Here is a 12,349-nt window from a genome sequence, read left to right on the forward strand (position 1 = left end):
GCGATTGCCGGCGGCGTGTCTCTCCAAGGTGGCCGAGAGTGTACGGAACTTGTTGGAGACAGTCTGGGTGAGGTCACGCGAGACATGCTCCCGAGATAAGTACTGAGCATGCTCCCAGGAGACCACAGCGTGATTGATTGGAAAGAGGCCAAATGGAACAATGTTTCGCACACCACGGTAAACAGATGCTGCTTCGGGGCGCGAAGACTGTGACCTAGACATGATTGCAGATGCCGTTGTGGAAAGAATTGTCGCACTCTGAACAAAGAAATTATTTCGATGAATTGATCTGGAAGGAGCGACCATACTCGGCAGCGATTTGAGCGCTATATCTGTCGTCAGCCGGCAACTACGACCGAGTCTCTGTCTCGGAACGTTCTTTTCCTGCTCTCTTAGAAAGATCTGAGGGCGCCCTTCTCAAACTCCGTTGCACCGATGGTAGCCACTCGAGCTTGTGAAGATCCTGCCAATCTGAAAGAGTGCTCGACGCAGGGGTCATCGTCAAGGTAGTGTAGATTTGTACAACGCTGACGCTTCTCGCCTTTCCAACACTTGACATCTGTACCGGTATGGTTGTACTGTCCATCATGCTCGGTCTCACCGCTTTCGTGCCACGAAGCGCAGATTCAAGTCCTTCGGTCTGCTCATCTGCATCGTCAACTTCGGCGCGCTGTCATTCATGACCTCCTCTGCTCTCCTTCTCCCCATTTCAGGGCTCTCGCCGTCCTTGAGAACGACTTCGATCTTGTACTGTCTCAGAATCTGCGTGAAGACGCTCACAAACTCCACCTGACTCATCTTCTGACCAGGACAGCCCCTTGGTCCAGTCGACCACGGTACGAAAGAGCCCTTTGGGGCAGGCTTGATAAATGGTCGTCCGGAAGGCTTCTCTGCATCTCCGGCATCAGGATAAGCAAGCCATCGCTCAAGGTCAAACGCATCTGGGTCCTCGTAGACGTTCGGGTTGTGGTGTAGGGCGTAGCTATTGACGTAGATGGTGGTGTCAGCGGGTATCACGACTTCTTTGCCTTCGCTTGTTGTAACGGGTACAGGTCTCTCTGTGCATTTGGCAAGATGCACTATTGGCGCGAAAAGACGGAGCGTTTCATACATCAGGGCCTGAACACGGACCAACTTCGGATACGTCGCATTGTAGTCGAGTTCTGCATCCAGATCGCTAGGCAGGACTTCATCGATTTCTTCTGTGAGCCAGTCTTGCCATTGAGGGTGCACGGCAAGCAGAGCGAGAGCATACGCCATTGTGTTGGCCGTTGTGTCGAAACCTGCGGCACTGAACACGAAGAGGTTGCCGACGATCTCTTCGTCGTACAGACCTACTTTAATGTTTTCTTTCTTCTCGGCTGCACCTTCATCTTCGATCAAGAGCTTCATGATGTTGGCTTTCTCTGAAGGGTGCTGACGTTCGTTGTCAAGAAGGACCTTTGTCAGGTCCTTGAGCTCATTGACAGCATGGCCAGTGTCCTTGATGTGCTTGGGCCAGAAAGGGAATGACAAAACAGCCGGACTCAAGAATGCCATCTCGACCAGATTCTCGACAAGACTTCTCATAGCTTGCATATACGTGAGATGGTACCCAGGAGGCGCAGATTCAGCAGCTTTGTCGTCATCCCATGGCCGTGGCTGACCATAGCCAGCAGCACCCAGTACGTTGATGGCAATCTTCTTCATGCCATTAGCGGTGTCATTAGTCTTGCCACCGTTCGCAGCAACGTGTTCCATCATCTGCTTCGCTTGACTCAGACTCTCGCCCCACACAGCAGCGGCGATCCTCTCATTAATATTTGGGGCAATAAACTTCCTCTGCCGCGCCCATTCTGCGTCTCTCGACGTGACGAGGTTTGGTCCAAATTTACCCATGATGAAGTTGCCAGTAGAACTATTCGGAAAATCTTTCGGCCTCTTCAAGACTTCGTGAGCAACATCGGGATCCATAATGGTGAGCTCGGTGCGGTAGAAATTGACAAGCAGCAGCAGCGAACCATGCGTTTCAACTGGCTTGTACTTGTAGCGCATCTCCCAGCCGTAGATGTTCATGGAGATGCGAGAATAGATCCACGTTGGCAGATGGCGCTCGAGCTGCTTCTGGAACATTGGGGAGAAGATCATCCATATCAGATTTTCTGGGTGAAGGGGAACGATCATGTATGGAATTCCAGAGACGCGCGCCTTGCGCCATTCTCGGAAGATACGTGTGAGGCATTGCAGCGTGTAAAATGCCGGATAAGCAACAACCAAGAGCAGTAGCCAATTCATATTGTCTGCCGGTTCGGAGGCTGCTGGTGTTGGTAGAATCGAGAATTTGGTGAGTGCAGTGATATATGTCGAGCCAATGGCTGGATTGGGAATCACTGGGTGATATTGCGGTAGGGAGTGACCAGACTTCTTGGTTCGATTCGGGACACGACTTGTCCGAGTGTCGTGTCCTACGGCGTGTCGAAGGATCCTGGAGTGACTGGACTATTTCAAAGAAACCCGCTGTCCACGCCCTAGACGATCACGGAAGCTGACTTGCTCGTATAATCGAGATTCGATAATGGCAGTGGGCTAATGCAGGACGAGGAATCGCTGGAAGACACCGACTCGTCCTTTGAAAACGTCTTCTTGTCCGCTACTTCCTGAAATTTGACGAGGGGCAACGAGACCCTGCGTGTCACCTCATCCGACGGTGATGAACGGTCGAGGAGGCACGCCACTGGCCATGGACCGCATCATTTATAAAGTATAGATCCTTTAAGTTCAAGTTTCAAGTTATCGACAGTGGACCCTCGTAAGTCCGCAACGTCGGGCCCGCCGCCAATTTCACGCCGGTGCTGGGCACGTCACCTTCCTGCTACTGCATGGCGGCGCCGTGTACACGAGCACAGTATGTACTGAATGCAGTACTTTGCGTACGCATAGGAATGTAGCGCTAACGATGTGATCCGTCTCGTAAAAGGATGCGATTCTCCGACTCCGTTGAAGGACATAGTACGGACATTGCCAAGCAGGGGAAAGAGGGCAGGCGAGAGAAGAGATGAATAAATGCATTTTGCAGACCAATCATCCTATGACTGCCCAAGCACCTCAATCGCACCTTGACTGTGTGAGACCGTTATTGCAGGTCGGCTGGGCAAGTTGCTGCTTGCTTTCCTCTTCTCGCCTCCTCTTGACTTTGGTCTGTCGGATGGTAACTTCAGTTCCATATTCACAGGACCTTCCAGCAGTGCTGAGCCTGAGCCCTGAGCATTCCTAGCCAGACTTTCAGCTTCTTTTGTCAGTGTTGCTTCGTCGACCTTTAGTTCGAAAGCAGCAAGAAACAGGAAGGTAACTTCCAGTCGACCCAACTCAAGCTCGGTGACGCCGCCAACTTTGGCAAAGCGACTGTGCGGCCAGCACATATCTTCCAGAGCCTTCATCGACACCCGCAACCCGGCAAGCAGCAGGCGGTGGACGTTACGAGGTGTTACTGGCACCAGCCGATCGCGTACTGCTAGTCTGGATATGTAGTGGGCTGTTGCAAGGTACACAGCTGTTGACATTGCGCAGTACTTGTGCATGCGCATCAAGTATTCCAACAGTGGGATGCCCGGCGGTCTTTTCGACCAGAACTTTCGCGCGATGATGGCATGCTGAATGTGGACAGGCTCTGCGTCAACTCCGATGACCGATGTCGGCTCTTGAGGATGTGCTTCGGGCGAGCCGATGGGTGTCTTTGTCAATGCCACACCATCTATCTGACCCGGTGGACTTGCAGCGAAGCCAATGTTCTCCTTCCCGTCATTCGCGTTTGAAACCTTTCGCAGGCCAGACAAGCTAGGCGTTGGTGAATGACCTCGACTTCGTGGAGGAGGTGTTGGAGGGACGTCGCCGGTCATGCGTACGAGTGACTCGACAAACGTGCAAAGCAGCTTGAGTGCCTGCACCGGCGACATCTCGAAAATGTTGACATGATTCGGATCGACCGCTTCTGCGCTGTCCGGGTCTGGGCTCTTCACTCCTGGCACGATTGCAGTGTCTGTCGCTGGATTCGGCGCATGCGGCGGTCGTTTGTTCTCGCAGGCCTTTCGTGCATCCTCCGATGTAGACTGAGCATCGCTCATGGTAGTGGGGATATAGAGATTTATTCAACGGGGTCTTCGGCACTTGCTCAGGTGACCTCGCCCATCGGAATCGTATCTCTTGCGGCAGTAGCTCTATAGGACACTCGTGGTTCAAGCATCCGCATTCTTAGGCATTGCTCGCGTGTCGGCGATCAGGGCTCAATGCGAAGCAATTGAGGAATGTGACAGAAAGCTCCAAGCCACAGGTGCCTCTTCCGAGATGTGGTAGCTATGTGGCTGATGGGTTCTCAGCAGACTGGCCGTTCCACTTCAAGTAGACTCGACAGACTTCATGGATATACTTCAGAGATCAAGCTGGAAGTCCAGACCGGAAAGAGCGACGATCCCGGATTATTTTGAGGAGTTGTAGGCCAAGTTGGAGCTGCTCAGGAACATGAGGGGGCGACCAGACGCGACTGGCCTCAAGAGCCCGTGGTTCCTTCCCTCCGCGTGACAACCTATTTCTTTCTTCTAGGCCATCGCCTCTTCAACAGCAGCATGCTTCATTCATGACACAGCCAGGCTTCCCATCTTCCGTCCACGAAGAAAATTAGATAGTGCATCAGGCTGACAGCCAAAGAACGTCCTTCTGGTCACGCGCGTCGATTACTCCAGGCCGCGTTTCGCAACGCGAATCACTTGACGATCTGGATTCTGGTTTTGTCCAACAGCATCTGGCTTGATCATTGATCGGCTTCACTTTGACCCCAGTCTTCGAATGCCATTCCGACTGGACCTATATTGATCGCTTGCAGAGATCTTCGCGTGGCACATCGAGGCCTCAGATTCTGCATTCATGGCTGGGCTTCACATTCGGGTCTTACTGCAGTGTCAGCTGCTGATCATCTGTATGGTAGATGCAACGTCCTCCCGACTACCGAATAATTTTGTACGTGGCAGACAGCGGCAGCCGCGCCGGGTCGATCACACTCTAGCGGATGAAAATACGCAATGTTTCCATTCCGAAATGGAGGCGGACGTATTCAATTTTCCCAACTAAGTGAGTAGCAGCAACGAATGCCGTTGCTGGCTGTCGACCGCAGGACTCGAGTCTTACTCAAACCTCAGACGTCTGTCTATAAGCTAGCCGAGCCTCTTCGCTGTGACGTTGACCCTGCCTTGTGGGCAACCGACTTCAATTAAGCTTGTAGTATTCCCGGAAGAGTCCTTTCTTGGTGAATACTTGGTCCGGATCGAGTTCACGTTGCAATTGCCTCAGTTCGCGAAGGTTCTCCTCACCATATGCCTCCCAGACAGCTTGTTCCTGCCACTTCGCCGCATAGTTGACGTACTTATATGGATGGAAAAGATTGTGCTTCTTCGTCAAAGCCTCAAAGTCCTCCAGGAGTTGCTTTCCTGACTCGATCATGAAATCATCATCCTCCGTGTGTTCCCAGGTTGCGCCATAAGCAAACAACAGGAGCGGTCCAGTATCGTTAGCAAGGTTGAAGCAGTTCCCGCCGCGCTTTTTCATCTGGGTGAAGAAACTGCGATACAGCGGCTGGATATTGGCAGAGTTCTCCCCAGCTGTGTCCTTAGCTTTTCTTAGAAATTCTCCAATCAGGGAAACGATCTCTGGAGTGATGGCTGTCGACGGTCTGAAGCTTGTGGTTGCAAAATACGCTCGCTTCCCTGAAGGCGGGGCAAACTGTGCGGCATAGTCGATGTTCTCAGAGTGAGTTTGCACCTGTGGTGAGTCCGGCATCAGAAGAGTCAGCTTGTCTGAGACGTTGAAGACTTCCGGCGTGGTGTCCAGGTCTGCGTGGGAGGTATGTATCCGGTACAGCATGGCTGTGAGGGCGTCGGCGGTCGCGTTATAGTTGTAGATGCTCAGTTGCATCGCATCGAGGTCCTTCTCATCATCTTCGGCAACATGAGTCATTTCGATGTTGGTCACTTCTTCCGCTTGATCCCAGGAATACATGCTGACCTTGGTCCAGAGCTTCCCGGTCGGGCCAGGATGAGCGAATGCCTCGACCTCGAAGGAACTGACTATGCCAGATTTGCTGCGCCGGCTCCCCTCAGGGCTCGAAATAGTGCCGGATTGGAGTCCTGGCTGACGCGGTAGAGGTTCTCATCACCATTCGGTGGTGCTAACTCGAAAGACATGATTGCGTCGACACCCGATCCGTGACGGTGAGTGATCCATCCGATTCCGCCTGGAACACAGTCAGTATGACTGCAAAGAAAGCGCGGCTGGTGGGATCCACGAACCACCCAAGAGGAAACCTCCCGCCCCGATCGTACTCATGCGTCCTCCGACGACCAGCAGACCCATCGGCTCAATGACATCGAATACCTCTTTCCAGGTCGCCCCCGCACCGATCCTCACGCTCTTCCTATCCTCCGCCACTTCCACTTGATTCAGCCGGCGCAGACTGATTACCGCCCCGCCGTCGTTGTTGCTTGCTCCAGGCCACATCGAGTGGCCACCAGCCTTCACGGAGAAAGGACTCCTGCCATGCTTCAATTGTTCCAACACCCACACAAGCTCGGCGTGGGTAGACGGCTCGATCCGGCAGACTGGCTTCAGCTCGCCCTGCTGCCTGCCATAGTAATTTGGAACCTCATTCGGACTGAATATCAGGTTGATGTCCGAGTCGATGGCGATCTTGGCGCACTACGACAATTCAGCAGCTAAGCAACAATTCGTACCTTAGGACGACCAACCACGCGCTCCGCTCTGCTTGCGCCAGGTTTCTGCAAAAGTGTAGTCGCATGTGCGATCAAGCCCTGGTCCTGCCTCCGGCCAACTGTACCCCCATGGCATGCATTCTGCAAGCGAGTCAGTGATGCTTCGACAATGCTACACGCCATGGGTGTCGCTAGCGGGAACAGTGAAGAGTGAAGAAATGACGAAGCAGCGACGCCGGCCAGGAAACTACAGCGATAGCGAAGGTTGCGTACGTCATTCATCGACAGATCGCAACGACTTACATATGGAGCCATAGCTGACCTTGATCGTTAGTTGTCACCCTGGCTGAACGTTCACAACAATGGCCACTGTAGTGGTAGCGCATTGCATCTCGCAACAGCAAGTCGCCATCTTGTCAGGGCAGAGCAAGACGTTCGGAAACCTCATGTTCAAGTCGCCAAGCTCGACCCGGCCAGGCGTCCAGGGCAGGCAGCCGACACCAGAATCAGGCCCGACGCCTGTCCGTTGACACTGCAGATGTGCAGACCCGGCGCTCGCATTCCAGCACAATCATTGCTAGAAACATCGAAGTCAACAGCAGGCTGATGTATCCACAGCATTCACCGCGGATTCGCTGATACAGCTGGGGACAAGAGGTTTTTGCGCAAAGTCAGCAGGATCACACGCGGTTGAAACGTACCAGGCCAGTCCCAGCTTGCGGTTACACAACTCGTGCTAAATGTTTTAGGCTTACGAGGTGCTTCACCCCATAGCTATCGGGTCGCTGATTCATCTATCCTGGAAATTATGAGACTGTCTTCCATTGGGTATGCGTGTAACGCGCAATTCGGTAAGCGATGACGGATTGAGGGAGCCTCGGCGTATAGTCATGTTATAGACGGGAGAAGCATCGATCGTCAGCTCAAAAGGAAATGGGTCGGAATTTCGCACAATAAACGATCGCCTGGGGTAAAATCTCATCCAGGAGAGGGAACCACAAGTGCAATTGTCGTATAAATGGACCATAATGTCCGGTCATGTCGCGGTGGAACGTCGGCCACTCAAAGAGATCTGATTCGCAACCATGGGACGCATTTGCTCTGCTCAAGGAGTGATTCGAGGCACCCTTGTTGCGAGTTTAATCATCTCTAGTGTCATCGGACGTCACCAACACGACGTACCTTCTTGTCGAGTCATACCTGGAGACGAGCAATGGCCGACCGACGAGACCTGGGCAGACTTCAACCAAAGCATCTCGGGCAGACTGATCCGGACTGTGCCGATCGCCTCCGTCTGCCATGGCTCGACTTACGATGAAGGGAAATGTGCCACACTCCGCGACAATTGGTTCTTTCCTGCTACGCATCTCCCATCTTCTTCGTCGCCTATGGCATACGAATGGAGCAACGACAGCTGCAACCCGTTCACGCCACCCGAGGCACCCTGTGTGATCGGCAACCACGTCCTCTATGCCGTTAATGCGACAGGTCTTTCCGACTACCAAGCCACTCTTGCCTTTGCGAGCAAGCACAATATCCGTCTTGTGATACGAAGCTCCGGTCATGACTACCTGGGCAAGTCGACGGGTGCACACGCTCTCGCGTTGTGGACATTGCATCTCAAATCTACACAACTTCTGCCGACCTTCAAGTCCTCGACCTATGCCGGAGGCGCCATGAAGATTGGTGCCGGCGTTAGCGGTGGAGAAGCACAAGCTTTCGCGCATTCGCACGGTCGCGTTGTCGTCGTTGGCAATTGTCCATCTGTGACTCTGGCTGGTGGATGGGTCCAAGGCGGTGGTCATGGTATTCTCTCCTCGAAGTACGGCCTTGGTGCCGATCAGGTCCTCGAATTCGAGGTGGTCACAGCAGACGGAGAATTGCTGACAATCACGCCGTATAACGACCACGCAGACCTCTTTTGGGCGCTGACAGGAGGCGGTGGCGGGACGTTCGGTGTGGTGCTGTCAATGACGATCAAGACCTATCCGGAGACACCTATCTCGATTGCCCTACTTACTGTTACTCGCCCACCGAACCGGGACCCCAAGACCTTCAAGTCCTTCTTCCGTACATTTCTCAGCACCCTCCCGGCCACACTCGACAGCGGCGTAACGGTCATTTGGGCTCTTTTCCCGACCGCATTCATGATCTTTCCGGCTGCTGGGCCAGACCTAACAGCTCAGCAACTCGATTTTCTGCTTCAGCCTACCAGGGCCCGCCTGAAGGAGCTCGACTTTCCATACGAATACTCTTCCAACACATATCCCGACTACCCGTCCGCATTCGCCTCGGTCCCGCGCACCTGGAACGCCTCCGACTACCACATGAACGGCCGCCTCATCCCCAGATCCCTGGTCGAAACTTCTAATGACGGCGGGCCCAGCGAGGAGCTCATCGACGCGCTCCTACACATCGGCAACCTAGCCGGCAACGCAGGTGTTAGCTACAACCTCAATGCCAACCTGCCGGCCCACCCAGTCTCAGTCAACCCAAAACTGCGCAGCACGATCTTCAATCTTGCGCTCGGCGTTCCTATCAACTACACCGCTGCTGTACCGCAGCATTCGTATGCTGAAGCGCATGACTTCATGAACAGCGTGCTGTTGGAGCCGATAAAGAAGGTCGCGCCGGATGGGGGTGCATATCTGAGCGAGGCGAGTCCGTATGAGAATGAGTGGAAGAGAGATTTCTACGGTGGAAACTATGACGAGCTGTTGAAAGTCAAAGACAAGTACGATCCGGTGGGCCTGTTCTACGCCTGGACGGGAGTGGGGAGTGATCGATGGGTTGAGCGCGCAGATGGCCGACTGTGTCGTGTAGAGTTTGCGAAGGATGAGATTGTCCACAGTGAGCTGTAGAGACCACAGAGACGGCAAGCTGTGGGAGCGAGAGCCGGGCGTTCTCTCCGACTCTCGATGCTGTTGATCTGGGTCAAACTTCTACAGCGCCCTCCCTGGCTAGGATTTGTTGGTACCTCACTCCTAGATACTCAACGTTTAAGTGAGGCTGATCTCAAGCCAACCGACGTGACCATCAAAAGCTTGTTAGACCTTCAGCGCCCTCCTGGACCCGAAAATTGATAAAGTGCAGCGCAGGCCTGAATGCGCCGAGGCAAGTATGAGAAACGCCGAAGACCCGTGTCCACGGTTCGGATGGTCGAGGTAAGGAGTATTCAGCCATCAACGGATCGGTACCTGGGGGAGACCATGGCATTATTAGTTGTGACGTAGACAGCATCCCTTACCTCGATATATCAGTTGTCTTTCGTTCCATGTGACAGGTCATGTCAATATGCGTCAGTGGAGAACGTCTGCCTTTGTTGCCCAAGTGGTTCGAAACGCGTTGGCGGCTTCACTGATCCATTCTGGAGGCAGTGCATTGTTACAATTTCTCACCAGGGGAATTGCACGACTGGAGCCGACAACATCTCTGGACCGAGCCTACGGGAGGTGAACCCTGCATCACTCTCAGAGGACTATATGCGATAGATTCGAGAAGGAATGAACGTTCTCGCCGCGTGGACGATAGGACGCAGTTCTCTCTATATGCACAAACCCTAGTAAGGAGGATGGATCAAAGTTTCCCCCTGACTACTGTCGTGTTGGAAAGGGTTCGGAAGCGCGTGTCATTGGCTCGGTACCTGAAGTTGATGTCTTTTTATGGGCTTGGGGAAAAGCTTCGTCACCTGAAGGGATGTTTCAGGAAGCCCATGCAGCGCCCGCCACAAGATTCAATATTCTGTTAATGGCTGCTTCATCAACCCCAGGGCAGCGATTTTGGGCTGGCATCGCTACTTCCGTTTTCGCATAATCACTCTTTCCGAACAGCGACCACGGTTGGCTGCACTCCTGGGTTGTACTTGCCGCCGATGGAGTTGAACAACGCACATTCCTTATAGAACCTAAATCTTGGAGCCAAGGGTCTTCTCCAGAACTACATCTCACCAGAAAAGTCGTCCGCGATGCTGGCTCGAATGTATGGATCCGCAGCACGGCTAGCGACACGTAACCGGCCGATTGCGCTACCAACGCTACCCTCGTTGTCCAATGCCAACAACATCAACCTCAGGCTCGATGCCGACGTGCAACGGCGGACGATGCAGGACACCGCGTTTGCCGATGGACTTCGCGGAATAGCCGCACTGTACGTCGTTGCCTCGCATCTGGTGCTGTGCTACGCCCGCGCCCTCGTCAATCCATGCTGTGCTCCCGGCAGTGAGCAACCGCAGCTGCTACAGCGGCCCATCTTCCGGCTGTTTGCTTCTGGACATTCCTGGGTTGCCGTCTTCTTCATACTGCTGGGGTTCGTTAACTCGCTCAAACCTATCAGCCTCATCAGAAATGAGCAGGTCGACACTGCTGCCAGCAAGCTGGCGGCCTCGTCGCTCAGCAGGATCTTCAGGCTGTTCTTTCCCGCCACATTTGCTACCGTTGGGAGCTGGTTCATCTGCCAATTCGGACTCTACGAGATGGCTCGGCATTCCGACGCCTTCTGGCTGCAGGTGAACACTCCGGCCGCAAGTCCCAACATCTTTGCGGCCATCGGAGATCTCAGGGATGCCCTCATCAATACATGGAAATTCGGGGGAGACAATCAGTATGACCAACCACAATGGGCCATCATCTACCTGCTACAAGGCAGCCTCATGACGATCATCGCCCTTCTCGTCACCGCAAACATGACGTCCCTTTGGCGCACGGTCTCCCTCTGTCTGCTCGCCTTGTCCTCGGTCAACTGGTCTCATGTTACGCTAGACCCTTACATCGGCCTCGCCTGTTTCGGTGGCATCATCATGGCCGAGTCCTCTGTCTCGGCAACGCCTGCTCAGCTCACAACAATATCTCCTTACCTCAGCCCTCCAATCGCTATATTCGCCCTGGTTCTCATGTCCTACCCGAGCGAACATCCCGAGGGCTCGCCCTGGTCCGCGTCCCTACAGTCTTTCGCGCTGACAACGTTCGGCGACCTGAACATCGAGCGCCTCTACGGCACGATCGGCGGTCTTTTCCTGTTGCTCAGCATAATTATCTCTCCACACGCCCGCCATCTGCTGTCCCGTCCACCTCTGCGCTGGCTCGGCAAGGTCAGCTTCGCGATATACCTCCTCCACGGCACCCTCCTGCGCAGCCTATTCGCCTGGCTCCTACATTTCGGTACCCAAATGGAAGAATTCCAAGAATTCGAATCAAAAGGCGACGGCTGGAAAGGCGACGGCTGGGCAGGCGAAGTCCTCGTCTCGCATATGCGCTACCCTGTGCCCAGCTTCTTTCGCTGCTGTGTGGCGACCACGGTTTCTATGGCGGCGATACTGGCTGCCAGCCATCTGTGGAGCGAGAAGGTCGAGCCCGTGTGCGCGTCACTGACGGGTGCGGTGGAGAAGCTGGTCAAGGGAAAGCTGTCGAAAGAGGAGGCGTTGGACGTGATCAGTGTCGGCAGTCGGACACCGCTATTGGAGGAGAAGGGTGGGTTGTTGTTGCCGATTCGGCAGGACTAATCGTGCAGGGCGCGATATATGGGGACGGTGAGGGACAGAAAGAGAAGGCTGCATGTCCAATTGGACGTTAAAACATCACATTCGGGCGTTGATACTCATGGCATGGGTCTGCTGCATT

At 54.0% G+C, this 12,349-nt stretch overlaps 5 protein-coding genes across 5 annotated transcripts; 2 read left to right on the forward strand and 3 right to left on the reverse strand.

Moving 5' to 3' along the window:
- Positions 1 to 597: 597 nt before the first annotated feature.
- AB675_2751 (putative cytochrome CYP13A3) lies at positions 598 to 2,274 on the reverse strand (the record flags this gene model as incomplete). Its single annotated transcript, XM_018142747.1, has 1 exon — positions 598 to 2,274. One exon carries the CDS (start codon positions 2,272 to 2,274, stop codon positions 598 to 600), a length of 1,677 nt encoding a protein of 558 aa, XP_018005154.1.
- Positions 2,275 to 3,065: 791 nt separating this feature from the next.
- On the reverse strand, positions 3,066 to 4,100 carry AB675_2752 (Cyclin-U4-2; the record flags this gene model as incomplete). The annotated part of the gene is made up of 1 exon (XM_018142748.1): positions 3,066 to 4,100. One exon carries the CDS (start codon positions 4,098 to 4,100, stop codon positions 3,066 to 3,068), a length of 1,035 nt encoding a protein of 344 aa, XP_018004773.1.
- A 1,135-nt stretch (positions 4,101 to 5,235) lies between these two features.
- AB675_2753 (Bifunctional solanapyrone synthase) lies at positions 5,236 to 7,049 on the reverse strand (the record flags this gene model as incomplete). Its single annotated transcript, XM_018142749.1, has 5 exons — positions 5,236 to 6,025; positions 6,094 to 6,259; positions 6,315 to 6,720; positions 6,771 to 6,875; positions 7,038 to 7,049. 5 exons carry the CDS (start codon positions 7,047 to 7,049, stop codon positions 5,236 to 5,238), a joined length of 1,479 nt encoding a protein of 492 aa, XP_018005006.1.
- A 770-nt stretch (positions 7,050 to 7,819) lies between these two features.
- AB675_2754 (6-hydroxy-D-nicotine oxidase) lies at positions 7,820 to 9,595 on the forward strand (the record flags this gene model as incomplete). Its single annotated transcript, XM_018142750.1, has 1 exon — positions 7,820 to 9,595. One exon carries the CDS (start codon positions 7,820 to 7,822, stop codon positions 9,593 to 9,595), a length of 1,776 nt encoding a protein of 591 aa, XP_018005295.1.
- Positions 9,596 to 10,698: 1,103 nt separating this feature from the next.
- On the forward strand, positions 10,699 to 12,231 carry AB675_2755 (uncharacterized protein; the record flags this gene model as incomplete). The annotated part of the gene is made up of 1 exon (XM_018142751.1): positions 10,699 to 12,231. One exon carries the CDS (start codon positions 10,699 to 10,701, stop codon positions 12,229 to 12,231), a length of 1,533 nt encoding a protein of 510 aa, XP_018004925.1.
- Between the last annotated feature and the right edge of the window lie 118 nt (positions 12,232 to 12,349).

Source organism: Cyphellophora attinorum (assembly GCF_001299255.1).
Source record: "Cyphellophora attinorum strain CBS 131958 chromosome Unknown Contig2, whole genome shotgun sequence".
Classification (NCBI taxonomy): domain Eukaryota; kingdom Fungi; phylum Ascomycota; class Eurotiomycetes; order Chaetothyriales; family Cyphellophoraceae; genus Cyphellophora; species Cyphellophora attinorum.